This window comes from Penicillium malachiteum (assembly GCF_028827825.1).
Source record: "Penicillium malachiteum strain IBT 17515 chromosome Unknown utg000003l:1.0-4950554.0:1.0-4952489.0, whole genome shotgun sequence".
Lineage (NCBI taxonomy): Eukaryota > Fungi > Ascomycota > Eurotiomycetes > Eurotiales > Aspergillaceae > Penicillium > Penicillium malachiteum.
This window is the reverse complement of record NW_026643096.1, coordinates 3710856-3730007: the sequence shown is the minus strand read 5'-3', so window position 1 is coordinate 3730007 and position 19152 is coordinate 3710856. Positions and strand designations below refer to the sequence as shown.

General features: G+C 46.4%; 7 protein-coding genes across 7 annotated transcripts; 3 read left to right on the top strand and 4 right to left on the bottom strand.

The window, feature by feature from the left end:
• Positions 1 to 2799: 2799 nt before the first annotated feature.
• Positions 2800 to 5171, bottom strand: N7483_007718 (putative phosphoinositide-specific phospholipase C; the record flags this gene model as incomplete). Its single annotated transcript, XM_057091155.1, has 4 exons — positions 2800 to 2968; positions 3334 to 3934; positions 4000 to 4699; positions 4764 to 5171. The coding sequence occupies 4 exons, from the start codon at positions 5169 to 5171 to the stop codon at positions 2800 to 2802; spliced, it is 1878 nt and encodes a 625-aa protein (XP_056945896.1).
• Positions 5172 to 5967: 796 nt separating this feature from the next.
• On the top strand, positions 5968 to 6824 carry N7483_007717 (glutathione S-transferase family protein; the record flags this gene model as incomplete). Its single annotated transcript, XM_057091154.1, has 2 exons — positions 5968 to 6019; positions 6070 to 6824. The coding sequence occupies 2 exons, from the start codon at positions 5968 to 5970 to the stop codon at positions 6822 to 6824; spliced, it is 807 nt and encodes a 268-aa protein (XP_056945895.1).
• A 303-nt stretch (positions 6825 to 7127) lies between these two features.
• N7483_007716 (mitochondrial 54S ribosomal protein mL54) lies at positions 7128 to 7923 on the bottom strand (the record flags this gene model as incomplete). Its single annotated transcript, XM_057091153.1, has 2 exons — positions 7128 to 7378; positions 7437 to 7923. Coding segments are annotated over 2 exons (738 nt in total), but the record flags the coding sequence as incomplete, so codon positions are not given.
• A 612-nt stretch (positions 7924 to 8535) lies between these two features.
• Positions 8536 to 9840, bottom strand: N7483_007715 (NAD-dependent epimerase/dehydratase family protein; the record flags this gene model as incomplete). Its single annotated transcript, XM_057091152.1, has 1 exon — positions 8536 to 9840. One exon carries the CDS (start codon positions 9838 to 9840, stop codon positions 8536 to 8538), a length of 1305 nt encoding a protein of 434 aa, XP_056945893.1.
• A 936-nt stretch (positions 9841 to 10776) lies between these two features.
• On the top strand, positions 10777 to 12225 carry N7483_007714 (spherulation-specific family 4 protein; the record flags this gene model as incomplete). The annotated part of the gene is made up of 3 exons (XM_057091151.1): positions 10777 to 10976; positions 11222 to 11579; positions 11908 to 12225. 3 exons carry the CDS (start codon positions 10777 to 10779, stop codon positions 12223 to 12225), a joined length of 876 nt encoding a protein of 291 aa, XP_056945892.1.
• A 3116-nt stretch (positions 12226 to 15341) lies between these two features.
• On the bottom strand, positions 15342 to 16286 carry N7483_007713 (endo alpha-1,4 polygalactosaminidase; the record flags this gene model as incomplete). The annotated part of the gene is made up of 1 exon (XM_057091150.1): positions 15342 to 16286. The coding sequence occupies one exon, from the start codon at positions 16284 to 16286 to the stop codon at positions 15342 to 15344; it is 945 nt and encodes a 314-aa protein (XP_056945891.1).
• Positions 16287 to 17369: 1083 nt separating this feature from the next.
• Positions 17370 to 18722, top strand: N7483_007712 (uncharacterized protein; the record flags this gene model as incomplete). Its single annotated transcript, XM_057091149.1, has 2 exons — positions 17370 to 17784; positions 17833 to 18722. 2 exons carry the CDS (start codon positions 17370 to 17372, stop codon positions 18720 to 18722), a joined length of 1305 nt encoding a protein of 434 aa, XP_056945890.1.
• Between the last annotated feature and the right edge of the window lie 430 nt (positions 18723 to 19152).

The following is a 19152-nucleotide window of genomic DNA, read 5'->3' as shown; positions in this document are numbered from 1 at the left end:
TCTAGCTGGAAGGAGGTCTTTATAAGGGAGAAAATAAACTAGGAGAGAAAGGGGAAAAGAGATCAAGCCCAGTGTACGCCCCGCGATTGCAGATTTTCAAAAAAATAAAAATAAGAAAATAATAAATCATAAATTAGAAAATATAAATATAAATATAAATATAAATATAAAATATAAAAATTAAATTCAAAAAGGATTTTAAAAAAAAAAGGATTTGAGGTCAAACAAAGTATAGAAAAGTGTGGATTTTCGGAAGTTCCCGTGAGAGAGTAAGCTTCTCCTTCTCCTTCTTCTCCCTTATTCTCTTTACTCTTTACATCAAGGATCAAGGTTCTACTGGATAAAATTGTTGTCAACGCCACAGAAGAGATAAACCAATCATATTTATCTTGTCCGAACACCCCGGGCTTTTTTTTTTTTTTTTTTTCCTTTGAAGTTTCAATCCAAGTTTGCCAGGTGGGGGTGGATTGACATATCCAGAAATCCTGCTTGAGACGTGTTGCAGGTCTCACGAACACAAAAAAAAGCCGATCGTATCGAGACACATTACTGCTTCCAGTCATGCAATGGAGCTAAGAAGGAATAGGTGGATGATCCGATTCTTGTCAACTATGGGCTGAAAGAGCAGCCAAAAATGAAAAAAAAAAACCAGAAAGTTGATGTATCGTTCCTGCGACCCCGGAATGAGGGATCCACTCGGTCAACCTCGGCCACTATTCATCGTTGATTTGCTCTTGCTCTGACAGGGGGGGGGGGGCTGTGAATGATACGTCTCATGTCGAAGATGGTGTCCGATTATTGGACAATCTCACTTATTTTGTGAGTTTAGCCTGTGTCCATATATTTTTTTTCTTGTCAAGCTGTCACCAGGTCTTTGCGTGAACCCCTCCACAACTTGAAGGGGAGACTTGAAGGGGAGGGATCTCATTTCTAGATGATCTACCTCAAACTTTGTAATGATTGAGTTTGATCGAGGTTCAAGTCTAGAAAAGCAACTGGATATGACTCAAGTTGTTGGGTATCAAAACTCCTTCCCCCCCCTAACCTTTTGGAACCTCCTATGGAGAATATGTTATTTTAGCCGCAACTTACAAATACGATTTCCAGGATCAGTGGTACATCAAAGGAGTGAATCAGCCTTACAATTACTCCTTCACTTTATAATCAAAAAAATTCGGAGCTTTTGGTTATTCTGCTTGTCACTTAGCCCCACTCTCCATGTTGATCAATCTGATGCATGTCGCTTGGCGGCGATCTTAGTCCATTTGGACTCCTATCTCCAGCTGCGTACAACCGTGGTGCTGAACTCAACTCTCAAAGTTCGGTCTTACGATTCTAGTCTTTGAACCGAAGATTTGCCATTCAACTTACGGAAATACAGAGTTTCTGTACCTAGGATGCATCTGCTACAGCCCTGGAGCGATCAAAACACCAAGCACGACCCTTTTAGTGTATTTTATCTGAGTCCAGAAACGGCGGGGCTCGATGGCACGCATCATGCAGGAAAACTTTCTTGTTTGCTTATATGCAACCCATAGCCTGATTTTGATTTCAGTGGAGTTCTTTCTTGGTTTTGCACCGATGGACTGGCTATCCACGTTCTACAGTTCCTTGACACCCCTGTCAGGGGTTCCACCCCGACAGTCTCGACCATTCAAAAAGACCCATTTAAAAGGCTGCGGATATCCGAATAAGTGCTTTTTTCAAACTTCTCAAATAGCTCCCAGCTGTCAAAGAGAGCCTCGTATGTCCCCCCGGAGTATAGCTCCAGGATCCAGTGGGTCTTCCCCCCCTACTCTCACTGAGCAGAGAGACTAGCCGCAGATACCGCAAATCACCTTCATTCCCTGGAGTGCGATGTGTACTGCTCATTTGCATATCTCCAAAGCAGGATGCCGAAAGCAGGAACTCTGCGTTCTGCGTTCTGCGTTCTGCGTTCTGCGTTCTGCGTTCTCGAATATCATGGACTTCGTGTTTAATTCTGCAGCATGAGGAGACCATGCACTTGAAATGATCTCCACAGGGGACCGTGGTCTGTGGCACTGCATCCTTTCCACCGAGCCTCCTTGCTTCAAGGAGGTTCTGCAATGTCTTTGAACACCGCCTCTACCTAGGTATGATCTCTGAGAATTAGTAACAGTTTAGGAAACAACTTACGATCGAATCCACCGACCTATCTAGAAACCGCGATCGAACGCATGATTCTCACATAAAAAAAAGAAACAATCGATCGGGGATGAGCTGGCTTCCAAGGCCCCCGGGGCCTAACCGCACCTGGACATCTTACATCATGGGATTCCCTTGTACATGTGTTCTGTAGGACCGATAAAGTTCTGCCTCAAATGCCGAGTATCGGATGACATACTTGGTGCAGGGCTCTTTGTACTTCATTGCGATATGACATTGCGCGATGCCATTATGCTGCCACTATGTCCACTGCACTGTCACCCAAGTGAATATGCGAGGCGTCCAGCATATGGGCGCCACGTCTGATCCTTGCAGCACCTGAAGAGTCTGTTCCCTGGCAGCTAACAGGTATAAATATTATTATTATTATTATTATTTTCTTTTTTTTTGAGATCTGATCCTGACAAGGGTATCGAGGCTGTGTGACAGATAGGCATGGATGCCTGAACGCCCGCATAGATACAGATCGCAGCCCAAGGCTGAATGTGTATCAGCCATCACGCCAACGAGAAATCCAAAGAATAAGATTTACAAGAGAGGGAAAAAGGGCTAAAGAGAAGTTCAGAAAAGAGAATGATAGATCTATCATGTTGACTAATTAATCGTGTGACATTAAGCGACTTGCTTTGTGATTCGAACCAATAACATCCCGGTTGTTTTTTCCCCAGTGCTATCATAAAGATGAACAAGTCGATATCCCTCTCGTAGCCGATCAAGTCGAATACAAGCCCATGCAGCCATGGCATCACGACCAAGAAGTTCATCATCCTTGATTTTGAAACTAAAATAAAACAAGAAAAATGTCAGCTTTTCTGCAGAGAACTCGCATCTCAATTCCAGAAATTCTGATGCAGGGGACAGGAACAGGTGTTGCAGATGTGATTTCCGAGGTAATAGATGCATTTCCAACCCAAAAGAGACATCCCGGTGCATGAGAGAGCATGAAGGAGGCAAGACCGGGAAAAAGGCATTGAGACCGAATTAAATCAGTCAAGTGCATGATCAGACCCCATTCCATAAAATGTTGTGAAACGATTGGATGCCCTGCACGTAAGAAGTGCATTGTTGAGGGACGGAAGAGAATTCCGCGAACAATAATAATGAAAAAAGACGAAAAAACAAGAAAAGAAAAGGGGAAAAACTAACCGAACGAAACTGAGCTCTTCAACTACACCTTCCACAGTAGGAAAAATCAATTTCTGTGCCTTGAAATCCGGATTCCTGCCCGTCAACGTCTTCGTACGACGGCGATAGCTACTTTTCTCCGTATCTGAGCTCGCATCATCACGATCAGCGGCAACAGGACCCTCAGGCTCCTCAACATGTAACTGGCAGACGAGGTACGGGCGGAATCCCTTTTCGGTATGATTCGGCGGGAGGGGTAAGTCCTGGGCCGCGAAGACTTCAATAGTGAGATCGAGGGATGATGTGCGCAAGATGGAATCGGTTGGTGCTTCGGAACTACGATATCCGTTGGGTTTCAGTTCCCAGCCCTGAGTTCCATCGAACATGCCGTGGTTCAGCATCATGCCTTTGTCGACGTTTTGCCAGTTCAGCGCTACGAGTTGTGCGCCGCGACGCCAGTGGAATGTTGGGTCCAGGTTTGAGGATGTGACTCGCAGAGCATATGGGTAGATTCGCATCATTGCACACCGGTTGTGGGCGAAAAGTGCATCGCGGTATTTCTCGTGTGCTTCTCGGGCTGACCTTTCAGATAGTGAGAAGACATGTCCTGGTACCTTGGCCTCTATCAACATCAACATGTTAGTAATGGATCACATCACAGGGATTTAATATCTGAGCATAACGTACCCGGTTGCTCAAAGTTGCTGAAATGGTATGCTCGGGTATAAATCGCCAGCTTTGCGAGTGCTTCCAGGACCTTGGATGGCTTAGCAGGCTTTTGCTGCACACCTCCCGACCCATCAGTCTCTTCCAATGCTTCAGGAGTCTCATCAGACTCCGTCAGAGGCATCGACTTAGTCTTGATCAAGATCTTACGTTTAAGCTGAGCCAGCGTGGGCAGCTTATCAGCGTCAACACCAGAAGGCACTTCAACAAGCAAGCCTTTCCAAGCTTCATTGATGATATCCACCATCTGCTGCTGCTGCTCCAAGCACGCATGAACTTCGAAACTGATGATCACCGGTAGATCGGAGTTCACGAACGCACTATCACGAATAGCGTAGCAGATATCACGGAACTTGGTTCCCTTGGTCAATGTATGTCCATGAAGAACGCGCGGTTCACCCAGGACAGGAGACTGGTCACCAGTAACAGCGTCGGAAGACTTTGATTTCCTGTGAAGAGCATCTTCCAATGCCCCCTTCGCTGCTTTCTCCTCAGAGTCAAACTTGGACTTGATAGTATCCTTGATTCTGGACTTGAGTGTTGATTTCTTGCCCTCGGCTTCAGCATCGTTACTGTCACTGCTATCTTCAGTTTCATTTGGGTCTATGGGCTCCCCGTCCCAAACATCGATTTCTACAGAGCGACAACCCTGAAGAAGAACCTAAACATTGTATTAATCAGTATCAAAATTCATTCACGTAGTACCACATAACGGGTTCACATACCGATGTATACGCACTCGCGGCTGCATCACTATATAGCTGATTCCCCGTCAAATACGTATTATGACTAGACGAGATAAAATAATCCGAAAGAGGCGCTGATAGATCAAGTTCCTTTGCAGGACCCTGAGCACAAGACGCTGGATCTCTCATATACGCCCGAAAGGCATACAGAGAAGCCAACGGGTCAGCTTCAGCTTCAGCGGAAATGACAGACTGAGGCTGAGTCTGGACCTGAACGGCAGGCTTATCCCATTGAACATGACTCAAAAAATCCACCTTTGACACCTCAGATGCAGAAAACGACTCATATATTTTCTGTAAATGCGCATCCAGAGATCCTGCAGTTGAAGTGGAAGGATGTAGCGAAAGATGGCGCGCGCGCTCAACGAGGCTATCGACTTTTTGCATTTCAGCTCGCCACGAACTTTGGGTTTGAGATAAGCTGTGCTTGTATGTATCTTAATCTCAAAATGAGATTTCCTGCAAGATATCGGACTTTACCTGTACTAGCGGTGAGCTAGTCGCTTATTGGTGATGGCTTGCCCCGCAGTAACAATTGGCGTGAGTGATTCAGGGATATTCCTGGAGTCTTTGTCCTGGAATTGAACTTTGCAAGATTCTTTCTTTGATGAGTTTATTGAGAAAGAAAGATGGATTTGAGAATAAGGAATTCAAATCAGAAATCATATTGAGAGTTAAGACACGTGTGTTCCACTTGATCGACTCCCCACTGGGCACTGAGACGTGGCTCCATTGCGGATCATAGGCTCTTGTGCTTGGCGTCTAGTATACAGCATTTGGTCTAGAGCACTATGAAGAGTGCTCTAAAATGAGTATACAAGGGTGAGCATGATATTGTGGGAAGGGTGAATGGAAATGGCTAGAAGAGTTCAAGTTACTATTAGTAGATAGCAGATAGCAGATGAACACACATGATTCGTGTGTGCCGCAACCTCTTATGATAACACAGTCTACAAGTTACTAGTAACAGTCACCGGATCAAAGCTAGACTGAAAGGATTCATATTGACGCGTCCACTGGTGTTAATTAAACTCGAGTCAGTAGCGTTGCTGATAAATCCATCAGGCGTGCAACCCCGCTCGATCATAATGGTCCAGTTCACTCATTAATACCTTCATGCCCCCGACCCAGAAACATCTCATTTAATCCAATTACTCAAAACTCGAATTGCTCAATTGACACCATGGCCGAGTCAAACCCCGTTCACTTCTTCGACATACCCTCGACCCTCCCAGGTATGCCCTGTAATCAAAAGTTAAGGAACCCATGTAGTAACCCCCAGCAGGGTCATCAAAGTCATGGTCTCCGAACACCCTCAAAGTGCGAACAGTTCTGAACTTCAAGAACATTCCCTACACTCAAAGTTGGATCTCCTATCCCGACATCAAACCCTTCACTCAGGGACTCGGCCTTGAAGCCAATCCCACGGGATACAAGTGGACTCTCCCTGCAATCATCCACGACAGTGTAACATCCAACCCAAACGGCGCAATGATGGACTCGCTTCCCATCGTGCAACACCTCGATAAGGTCTTTCCCGAGCCCCCGCTCTTCCCATCCGGCGATGCAAGCTACGCACTGTTACTTGCGGTACAAAGACTAACCATTGGATTGGGCCCTGCAATCCGATCGATTATCATTCCCACTGTACCTGAGTACCTGGATCCTCGTGGACAGGAGTATTTCGTGCGGACTCGGAGCGAGTCTTTTGGGAAGCCGTTGGCTGAAGTTAGGCCCACAGACCCAGCAGAGATCCAAGAGCTCTGGGAATCGGTTGAGAAGAGCAGTGGACCGTTGCTTGATGTCTTGAAGGGGAGGGAGGGAAAGAAGGGACCGTTCTTCGAGGGGGAGAAGGCTGGGTGCGTGGATTTGTTCTTCGTGTCTACTTTGGCGTTTCTGCATCGATTCGCTCCGGATCTTTGGGAGAAGTTTATGGCATTTGGAGATGGTGAGTTCAGGGTGTTGTGGAATGTCTGTTCACCTTGGTTGGAGGGACAGGGAGAAGAGAAGGAGTGGCCGGTTCCACAGGTGGATGCGTGAGACGGTTGACCTTGAGTTAGTATGCAGGGACCGAGAATGCGGATTAATCTAAAAAGCGGTGCAGCCTGGAGCAGCAAGTGTTGTAGATCAAGTATCATTGAATATATATAGCACAAATGGAGCAAATCAAATCGACGTAATAATACATGCCGGAGCCGGAGGTCGCGAAGGACCTGTTTTATGTGATATCCACAGCGGTCATGGGCGATATAGTCTTTCCCCCAATACCGTCCAGGAGATGAATCCGCTTCTTCAAAAACCAATGGTCGACGCCTAGTAAAACAAATACACCCGACTGAATGTTTACAGACCACGCAGGAAGTTAGATTCCTTGATGGCCTTGCGTCGGGCTTCACGAGCACTCTTGATAACCTCTCCGCGCTGGCTTAGGTCATTGGAGGCATCGGCAAGGGCATCTGCGGGGAGACCTCCGCGGTTGTATGAGGCCGGTGTGATATCGTGGGAGTTGTGGTGGGCAGGGATTTTGGGCGGTAGGACAGCAGTGCGAGCGGCGAGCTTCTTCTCATAGCGCTTCCGTTGCTTCTTGTTCAAGGCTGGAAAAGGGCGTTAGCTGGGGAAAGGGGATTCCTGCGGGGGAATGATTAAACATACAGCTCACATCAACTCCACCATTATCTTTCTTGGACTGCTTGCTTGGGTCGCTCAGGAGATCCCACAGCCACTCGGGGTATTCCGAATCGTCCTTGGCGAAGACATCGGGCTTATTCTTGAAGTAGTTCAGGCCGTTCAGCTTGGTGCCGGCAGGACAGCTGCTGGGTGGGCGCTCAACGACGGGCTTAGTAGCAGCGCCAGGCTGTACATCGACGTGGACACCTTCTGGGGTGCTCAAGGGCTGTGAAACACCGGGGGTTGCAGAGGAGATGGCGGATGGGGTGGTGACATCCCCGACGGAGGGTTGGCGGGGGTTGGGAGGAGAGGAGGGGGCGGCAGCACTGTAGAATCGGAATTGGCTACGAGCCAGAGGCAGTTGGCGCGCTGATGATGCTGTCCATGTCACGGCTTGTTGTTGCTGCAGCCGGGACAGCATGCTCGTTCTGCAGCTTCGGCAGATCATGGTCGCAGTGAGAGAAATTGACCGCTCAGAGAGGTGAATTGAGTAGGATCGGGGTCAACGCAGGCCGAGTGGCAGGTTTGTGGAGGTATCGATGATGCTGCTGGCGCGGACACTCGACCAGAAAACTTGCGGCGCAGATCTGATGCCAAGCCGGAGAAAGTCACGTGTCGTGATATGTTCCTCTTTCCCGTTTGGGAACATCCGACTATCTCCTCTTTGTGATCATCGATGATTGACGTCTAATGTTGACAACAGTCGTTCAGATCCCTGGGCTCATTCAAACTGTCTTTCTTCCTCATCTGGATGATCTAGAATCATCTCCTGATCTACGGTCTATTTGGACACCAATGTCTACATGGCTGATGAGCATCAATGAATCGGAAAATCACGACTGAGAATTGAGACAGAAAATAAAACAAAATCATTGCAATGGGTATGAGAATGCTAACAAAAACTTGAAAATATTAAGATTCCCCAAAGCTCTGAAGGAGAACAACCCATCACTTCGAGATCCAAGAAAAAAAACATTAAGACACTAAGCCGAAACCCAAACTCTCCAAATAACCACCAGAAACATCTTATCAATCCCAGAATATTCCAAAAGAGATGAAACAAAAATACAGCAAAAACATCCGCTCATGAAGAGAGACCACTGACATCTAGGAAATTGCAGATATCCTGACAAGCGTCCTTCAGTGACTTTTCTGTCTTCCACTGAAGTTCATCTTGAGATCTGTCGACAACTGCCACACAAGATCCCACATCACCTGGTCGACGACCTGCAACCTTTGTGGGGATGGGCTTGGAAGCAACACTTTCCATAGTGGTGACCACCTCCTGTACAGAGTGACCCGAGCCGGTACCCAGGTTGAACGTGCGGAAGTTCTCGCTCAATTGACCTTCGTTCGCAGTACTGAGAGCCGCAATATGACCTCGAGCCAGATCCGTGACGTGAATGAAGTCCCGAACGGCAGTCCCGTCCTCCGTCTCCCAATCCGTTCCAAACATTGATAACTCGGCGTACTGGCCTGTCATGACCTTCACAACCACCGGGAGAAGATTTGTTGGGATTTGTCTTGGGTCTTCGCCGAGTAGCCCAGAAGGATCACACCCAACAGGGTTGAAATATCGAAGAGCAACGATCGTCCACTCTGGATCAGAGGTGGCGATATCCGCTAGGATAGCCTCACAGATCCACTTCGTGCGTCCATAAGGATTGGTTATCCCAGTACATCCCGGCTGAACCACTCTGGCTACGCCAGTATGGTCGATGTATACTTCTTCCTTGTGCACACAGAGCTCCTCTTTCAGTGGTAGACCTGAGGTTGCCAGTGTACCATACACGGTAGCCGAAGACGAGAAGATGAATGTCTTGATACCGAAGTCTCCAAGTGTGGATGTGAAGTCAATCATGCCGCTGACATTGTTGGCGTAATATTTCAGTGGTTTTTGGATGCTCTCTTCGACAGCTTTGTATGCAGCAAAGTGAATGACGCCGGTGATTTTCGATTTTGTGATGCCCCATCGTGATTCTACTTGATATTCATCTAGTAGAGATCGAAGGGCTTTGGTGTCTCGATAATCATGGGCATGCAATCTTAATGTGGGCATCTTGGTTCCATTGTCTTGGTGGAACTTCCGTGCTAGAAGATCAATGCGGTCGAGAACATTCGCGAAAGCATTGCTCAGGTTGTCGATGACAATGACATTATAGTTGGCCTTGAGCAGCTCTAGCGTTGTGTGGCTACCAATGAAGCCGAGGCCACCTGTTACCAGGATATAAGGGCTCTCGGAAGGGAATCTGCGCAGCAACTCATTCAGGTCGTCAAATAAAACAGACGACTGTGTTGCTGGAGTGTCGACAAAGTCTGGTGACAGTGGTGATTGTGGTGAGTCGCTCTCCACGGGAGTACTCGCGTCTGACCGACGGCGACTATCCATTATGAATATTGGAGGTGAATGCCACTGGGATAGCCCAATTTGAGACAAACAGTGGGTCAAGTTAGCACAGAAGAAGTTCGGCACCTGTGCAAATGCTGATGAACAAATATCAGACTCTTATGCGGTCTTGAACTTGAAGAAATGGGCAGTCGTTTGGATTTCAGACCAGCACACAGTATTTATAGAGAATGAGAAGCCCTGATGCTACCTCGATGCCCGAATTGCTTTTCTTGTACTTTGCCTGGGGTTGTTCCTTGGATAAGGACTTATTACTCCTAGCGGAATAAATGGAGGGCGCAAACTAAACAAGGGCCCCAAGTCAGCAAAAGGAACACACGTCAATCAACCAATGGATTTGGGCGGCAGGAAAGGCAATGAAAGCAGACCAAAGAACACTCAAGTAGACTCCCCGTGGATGGTGGGCCAAAATGTGGCTAGACCTTGGGGTTTTATTTTTTATTTTTATTATTTTTTATTATTATTTTCTCACGACTCTAAAGTGCCTCCACAGGACATCCACCAGGACGGGACTTGAGGGGCCTCAGCCGGGGCTGATGACCGCATCACCCCTCGAATCGACTTGCAAATCTCATGTAATATGGGACTTTTTTGGACTTTCATGTCACTGGCGTGACCCGCTTTGTGTTTAGGGCAGAATGTAGTGCTCCCACTACTTCGTACAGAGTACAGGATAACCGTCCAGTCGGAACCATTTACATTTTACTCCATGGAGCTATTAAAACTATTAAAATGATATAGATAGTTCCAATTCCTCCTTGAATTAGCCGGGAATCCTCTACTAAGCCATTTAATATGTGTCATTTTTCTAATTTGACCAATCCTGCTCATCTAGAATAAGAACTATGGGTCCAAAAATACGTGATATCTAAATTCAGCACCAAAAATTCCACTGACAAACTGTGTTACTAGCGCAGTATGGTTTTTCACGCTAGTCATCTTTCCCTTATCTACTCCGTACTCCGAGCTCCGTTTTTCTTCGTAATCGTCATAAAACCTCGTCTTTCGATCACTCAGCTGCATGATATACCAAACATGGGCCCCAAATCCGAGTCTAATGTCATTGTACCACTCTATGTGTACCCTAGTCCAGGGGCATGGTCCCAGTTAGAAGACGTGTATGTTTCCCCCATGGTCGATCTCTCCCTTTCAAATTCCCTTTTCATTTTTATTCGGCACGAAGAAATCAAATAGACCAAGCCACTGGCCAGATGGTAACCCGCCACACACGGAGTTATATTCCCATCCATGAATTATTTGGGCCCCAACCACACACAACCGCGCTAAAAAGCCGTTGTTCAAAAAAAAAAAGCTGCAAAGAGAAAAAAAAGAAAATCAGAATCTATTACTGACTAGAAAACAGGATTACAACTTACCCCAATGTCAATTTTACCGTTATAATCAATCCTGGTAATGGTCCAGGGCCAGACTCGCTGCCCGATGCCAAATATACTCGCGCCATTCCTAGACTCTCATCTCACATCAATGTCAAACTTCTGGGATACGTCCATACTTCCTATGCACAACGGGATATCTCCCTGATCTGCAGGGATATTGAGACATACGCGGCTTGGCCGATCAAATCCTGTAACCCGAATTTAGCTGTTCGGGGTATATTCTTTGATGAGACACCACAACAATACGATGCGCATCACATTGCTTACTTCGAAAACTTGACCCAATTCGTTAAGAATCACAATGAATTCGGCCCCAACCCATATGTAAGTTACTATTGCTTTTTTCCGATTTACTTTTTTTTTCTTCTTCACCTCCCTCATATCCATTGGCCTCTCAACTCTCCGTCAAGGATTTCCGGAATATTCTTCCCCTTGCATCTCATGTCCGTCCGATTTCCCGAATCGCACCACTCCACTCCTAGCCTCCCGCGGGGCTTTCCCTAGTGGAGAATATATCGCATCCTGCACTCCGTAGTTCATCACTTGTTGGGCAGCAGACCCAAAAGGACCAGTTTACACCTTATCTGGGATATCTTAGCGAAGATCCTTATTCTCCCACTGGTAACTTGAACGTGAACTAACACCTCAACAGGTCATTCAGAATCCAGGCGCAGTCCCAGATTCTCGGTACTTTTCTACCACAGACTCAACCGTCATATTCGAAGCTGCTTACACCACTTTCCAAGAGCGGTACCAGGCTAACCTACTCACGGAAATCCCGCATAATGGCTCCCAGCGTGTCGCCATGATCCACTCTGTGCCGGATACCCTAGAGGGGTCAGAACTGCGCGATCTAGTGCAGACGGTTCGCAAGGTTGCCGATGAGGTTTTCATCACTCACCTTAACACCGACTACTATGCTAGTTTTGGGCCGAAGTGGGCCGAATTTGTCGATCTCATGGCGGCTTAAGATGGCCCCATTTCACTATTACCAGGTTGGAATTTTGATAGTGGGTATCACATTTTGGCTTTGAATTTTTTTTTATTCTCTGAGATTCGGTTACAGGAATAAGTGGACTACATTAGAAGTCTATTTCGGAGATACATGGGATTTGAATATGAATTTTTTTCTGTTTTCGTGAGAAGAAATTTTCTGCATGGTGGAGTCTTCCACCCCCTCCCGTTTTCTCTTTGCCGTGAAGCTAAACATTAGCTGCATGGTCTTGGAATCGAGTGCAAGGCAAAAAAAAGAAATGAGTTGTCAGTGGACAATCTTGCCGGCGGAGTATTCCTCTTATGGATATGTGGGCCATCGCATTCTGCTTTAATTTCCAAGGGCTCCATACATGGTACTTGGTATCCATTCCGAGCTATAGCCCTGGAGAGATCTATGCATTTGATACGAATACCAATTGCGAAATACTACTCGAACTGTGCATTCTCTGTGGGCCATTTGAAATTTCTTTCAAGTCTTTATGCATTGAAATACGAGCTTCATGGCGAGTATGGTTAACCTCATACTAGGTAGCCCATAACCATGAAACATGTTGAGGATTCAAGTTGTTTGGGATATACCAGTTGACTCAGATCCTTCCAGGTTCAAGTTTTACATAGATCGCGATTGACTCGATTGATTGACTCGGCAATTTGAACCGAAATTTCCCATTTCTATCCTGTGTAGGCCATAACTGTCAAGGCTTAATTAGCTATAGACCCTGCGCCAAGTGCTCCGCTTACGAGCACCAATACCATTCTTCAAATTGTTTACCTTTGCCACAGGACAGCACACACTTGAATATCTAGGTTTATTAGTATGCCAAGGTACACTATCTCTCTAGTATATGCACTCATAATGCCTTGGAATCTCACAATACAAAAATATGCATTGTGTTAATCCAATCGTTAAATCTTGCCTCGGTCTACTTACTCCGCAATAGACTATATCAACGGTGTTGATTATGCCTAGAACCGCGGGTCAGTGAGACATACAGCATACCAAGACTCAATCAAAAACCGGATATTTACTCCATACTAGTAGCATGAAACCAGATCCCGAGTAGAGTTGTATCGGCTAGGTGACAGAAGTACAGGGAATACAAAAAACTGCACCTGGACAATGGACCCTGTACTCCGTATGTACTCTCAAGTGCTGTACTGCATCACGATCGGAGGCATATTTCACGTCATACATGTACGGGGTACATGGTTACACCGCAGCTCGTTCCTGGTAAAATAAACCCTTGGAATAGAATAATCTCCCAGGTACGAACTGTGAGTAAAAAAAGATCAAGATCGGAGCCGAATTGCTGACGGTGATTTGCCGACAGGAGTGGCGGAAGCCACACCCTGGGCGCATCCGAAGCATCCCATACCAGGTGAAAGAAAAAATTACAAAATAAGTAATTTTCCTTGTAAATCCATTGATATCTCGATCTCTCCCCGATGGATCTCTAACTCGCAAATGAAGACTCCATAACTATGAACCAATGTAGCAAGATAACTTGCAAATCTGTTAAAACTGGATCGAACTAAGTGGATTGAAGTGGACCAGAGGGACTGGATGGACCCCTAAGTGGGATTACGAATCGTCTAGTAACTAGTCCATTTAGCGCCGGTGGTTATCATTTTGGGATAAATCCAGAGGCTGAATTGGAGAGAAAATGGTGAGAGAAAAGAGGAATTTTTGTCAGTGGGAGCTAACTCCTGTTTTACTAGCGTCTGAATCATACTCAGTATGGAATAGTGGAATTGAGATATCCACAATGCAGAAGTAATTGGGCTGCAATTGTTTCTCCCCGAGGTTTGAGTCCAGACCACACAGAATAACAAACAAGTACATGCATTTCAAGTACATATGTACTAAGTGTACTCGTATAAGCAAGTTCCTAGACGTGGTGGCTAAAACCAAAAACGAACAGATCTCCGACCTCGCTTAAGTGTTATGCTTGGCCCCACGAAATGTGGCTAGTTCGTAGCGTGTTCAAGATTTCACTCCCTTTTCAAGTAATAATCGTCCATGGCCCCCTGATGAAAGGGATGGGGTCCATCTCTTACCCTGGTCATTCCAAGTAACAATCTTTGTCCACCAATCGACACGCCATATCTATGGTTCGCGTTCAGGAACCCGGGCAGATCCGTTCGGGTGTCATAGGGGGAACCGCCGATCTTAGCGCTCGTGATCGCTGCCTTGCGTGAAATCGGATGAGATGACTGGACGAACAAGATTCGTAGAAGCGGCAGAGAAAGGACGGAGTGACGGAGTGAAGTCGCGTCGGAGTGATTCCAAGAGCTGGATGTGATCGATCCATCCGGGATCCACACCTCCCGGTGGTTCCGGTTATAGGGGAGTGCGAAGTTCGTAGAAACGGGAAATACATGTCCGTTTCAAGTTGGAAGTAATGTACCTCGTAAAATGACACCAGTCTTGGTTTTGGAGGATTTTGCGCCCCTCTCCCCAACTTGTTTTTCCCTGCAGTAGTGAATGGGGCTATACACTGGGGCTTCGAGTCGAGGTCATGTAGAGTCACCACTAGGTTAGCTCGTGTTGCCCTGCAGCCCAAAGTGTTTGGCTTTTTTATGCGAACTGAGATTTGCCAGTGGGCTGCAAGGGCGAGTGATAAAGGTTAATGTTAATTGATCTTGATTAGATTTCTGATCTGTCAACGCCGTTGTAGTCAGTGAGTGTAATGTGATGCAAAAATGCCAGCGTGAACAACCAACGTACTCAAGTGCTCGAAGTAATAGAGGTTCTGATTCTCAGTCAAACTGGTTCAATCTTGGCATGAGATTTAGTGAAATTTAGTATAGAATGAGTCGGGGCTCTCGATGATCTCACATACGCGTGCATATGCATGTGTGGTTACTTCGCCATCATACTGGCAGGAAAGTCTCCATTTTCAAGACAACATCCCTAAACTTGGCCAATCACGATATCATACTCAGACACATTCAAAGTGGAAAGTTGAGAAACAGGCTACAGATCAATGGACTGGGATGAAATGATCCTTGACTGAAGAAAGCACAAGGTTGAAGAAAGATAGACATGATTTGATAGTACATCGGTGTAAGTAAACACAGTATTCGAGATTAACAATATTCAACCCAATTATCCAAATCCATATTCTTAATCACAGTCGAGAAATTCCCTACGTTGGCTGCATTGCAAGCCGTATTCTTTTGTTTGCTGGTCACATTATTATCATTATCAGTATCATCACCCTTCGGATACTCAATATGAAAAACAGGTTTATCCGCATCAATGAATGCCGAATAAGTATCACACTCATCATATTGGGCACATTGTTCATTAACCGACCACTGCATATTATCAATGACCGAGTCAATAATATCGCCACCATTCTTCAATCCAAGCGAGAGATTCCGACCATGAGCTTCTGACGCTAGCCAGTTCACATAGTCGATCGCGTCATCCTCAGTCAGATCCAGACCATTCTTGTTGTCATATGCATCGATATTATCGGGATCAACCCCATCACAGCCCTTTGACACGGCCAGATCAAGCCGTTGCTGCATAATCTTGCGTACATTTTGTGAATTCGTGTCGAGCCACTTTTCGCCGGGCCAATCGCTTAGATTGTCACCCAGATCCGAACTTTTGAATTCATCTGCATCGGAGCGCCAATTCTCATATGTCCCGGCCGAAAAATAACAGATGACTTTTCGGCCCATAGTTTGCAGAGTCGAGATGGTCGAGTTCGGATTATCGAAAAGATCAATGTCATAGATCTGTGCATCTGCTGATGTGTCGTTTAGAGCATATAGCAACTCAATCTGCCATTTGACCCCCACACTGGGTTGCCACTTCACAGTCGTGTTTCCGCCACTGGTGCCATTCCCGTTGGTGTCGCTGTCACTTCCTCCACTCCCGTCGTCGGTGTCATTGTGTTTCAAGCCGAGCCCAAGTCCAATACCCAGTCCAAGTCCGAGGGCGAGAATCAGTACACTGATAGAGCCGAATATGAGGACCTTTTTCTTGATTGACCAGGCTAGGCAGCCTCCTTTTCCTGCCATGCCGAGTGTTCGGTTATCACGTTGACTTGTCAATGCTCAGAGCTGAGGAAAATCAAGCATCATTCCTCAAGTGAAGAGCAGAGACACTCTGAGATATTCATCTTCGAGCTCAGAATCAGGAGAAATTCAGGGTCCAAGGAGCCGGCTCAAGAATGGAATTGGGGGCGGTGGCTGAGGCGATGACCCTTCCATTTTTGAAGTCTTGGCTACAACCCGCAAGGCTCTGGGCACTGCAGTGTGGGGACAATCTCACTTAGAGAATAGTGATTGTCGAAGGAAACGAGGTAGAAAGCCATTGGGAAATTTAGCAGCCTAAATTTCTTGGGTCTTGAGCCGCGGGAGATCTTTGGGGATCTGGCACTCGAGTGTGGAGAAATTCGGTATTCTGTACGGAGTATACGATAATCAGATTAAGGTGGGACTTTGCTGATCTACCGAATTCAAAATCTGATTATCGGAGCACTGATGCATTTTCATAGTGCATGCAGGGTCGAAGCATCTCCGTGGCTTCCTGCGTCCATGTCACATTGACCTGGGAGCCTAGATCCGCTAGCTTCCACATTGCGTGAGACACGACAATATTGAAGGATACGGGCTTCATACTTTTCGGGCATGCTAGGTATTTCCCGCCAAGGATTGAAAGATCAGCAGTAAGAGAGGGACAAAAGGGTCCTGGAGGTCTGAGCACTCGTCTACATCTACTCATCAGGTGATCTAACAGTATCTTGTCACCAACTGGAAACCTTCTCTATCTTTGTACTCCCTTGTGTTTCACAAGATTGAAAAATTGTGTTTATTCATCCTTACTGTTGATCAGAAATATCAATTATATCACCTGGGACTACAGACATACAGCCAAGTATGGATTCCTACCTTGATAAAACGAGAAAGCTACGTGCGAGGTTTCCCTGCATGAAACAATTCTTCGCAGACTGGGAACGTCTCTCCCCAGATAATCTGCCTCGCGCACTGTCATTGAACCGTGTCTCTTCCAGATGTGGTGTTCTAGAATTCATGCAGAATGAGCAACCCAGATTTATCGATTTAAGCGATCAGACAGACATTCAAAATTACTTAAATACAATGAATACCAACTATTCCTGTCAAAATCGCATCTTTCTCCTTGAAGATCTGGAAGAGTCTGCGCTGGAAGCTCTAGGATCGGCATTGACGATCGATCCTCTCGTGTTGGCAGATCACCTGTTCACGTATCACTTTTCTCAGACCCACACAATACCACATCGAAAATTACCATCGTTGATTAACGCAGAGAGATCATTCACTTTACGATACTATGAGCTGCGGGAGACTGGTCATCGTGTTGCCGATTCACAAACAGGCCGTCGTCGAACCTTTGCTCATGCCTCGCGCCAGATAGAGTCCTGGCAAGACCTAGCGGAGTATCAAAAAGAAAATTCTGTGGATCTTGTAAGGCACAACATCTCTTTCTGGTGCGACGAAGGCCTGGGACGTGATCAGAAACAGGGTGCATGGAATGGTATGTCGATGCCTGCTTGGTTAAAGATCCCTCGCTAAGCATGTACAGCAATTTTACTCGTTGACCCTCCTATAAATTCCCAGCCCGTAGCTGGAAAGAATGATGGCTACTATGTCCTCGAGAAAAATGATCATAAACCTTGGCACTCACGAATTGAAACCAGCAAGCCCTTTCGCGGAGGATACAGTGATCTGCGTCCCTGGCAGTCTAGCCATACATCTACAGCGCCTAGTCGCAGGTCCCTTTTTGACGATATCATATTCTACTGGCTCAACTCAGAGAAACATGAAGTCGATAGTGTCTTCGAAAACTGTGTTAACACGACATTATTCGCACAGCAGATTGTAGCGAGCAATTGGTATGAGCTTCTCGACCTACAGCTCAAAACACTGTCGAACCTGGACTTAACCTCAAAGTCCAAGTCAGATGGCTCAGCAGGACATACTCCCAGCACATCAGAGTGGCGAGAAGAGCTGAACTACTACAATAAACGACTATCTCTCCTTGGTCTCCTTCAACGACGTTTAATGTGGTATAAGCAAGAAATGCTACTGAACCTGGAGCGTCTGGGCTTCACACCTGGTGAATCACCAAATCAAGCGGTCGCATCGGGTCTTCGGACAATGGGCCGGGATTTTCAGGCCATATTGCATGAGTTGGATCTGCGGGAGTCTCGCGTGGATAATCTTGCTGGCGTGGTGACGGATTCCATCAATCTAAGCAATGCATTGCGCAGCGTCGAGGATGCGAGAATTGGTCTGCAGCTGTCAATTGTTGGTGCGATCTTCTTTCCCATTACTCTGGTCGCGGCTGTCTTCTCTATGGGTGGTGACTATACCCCTGGTGCTAAGAAGTTCTGGCTTCCTTGGGTTGTGGCTATTCCCTTGGTGCTGATCTTGATATTTATGATATGGCAAACACGGCGCCCTCGTTTATAGTCGATACTCACAGCTCGATCAAGAAATTGACGACGATATTCATGACTTGATTTTCGATTATACGAAATAATGCATTGATATCACAGCCTTTCACAGAACGATTGATTTCATCCCTTATAGACAGCAGAATGCACTAGTCCATTTTAGGTATAGTATAAGCAGCCCAGGACTCGGAATTGGAATTCTCATTTGTTCTCACTTCAATGCAAGAGTTGCGATATCTGAAAAGAGATATTCGTGATATTTGACCATTCTAAATATCAGGGCGATCACCGTTTTTCAAAACGGGTCCATCATGCCATTCACCCGCCGGGATCCTTGCCGGACACATGGCGCGGGTTATTTCCACAAGCTCCGCGACCCCACCTCCACCCAAGGGCTTAGCTCGGACCCATGAAAAGTTTGAGCAGTCGAAGATTCGGGCTCCTAT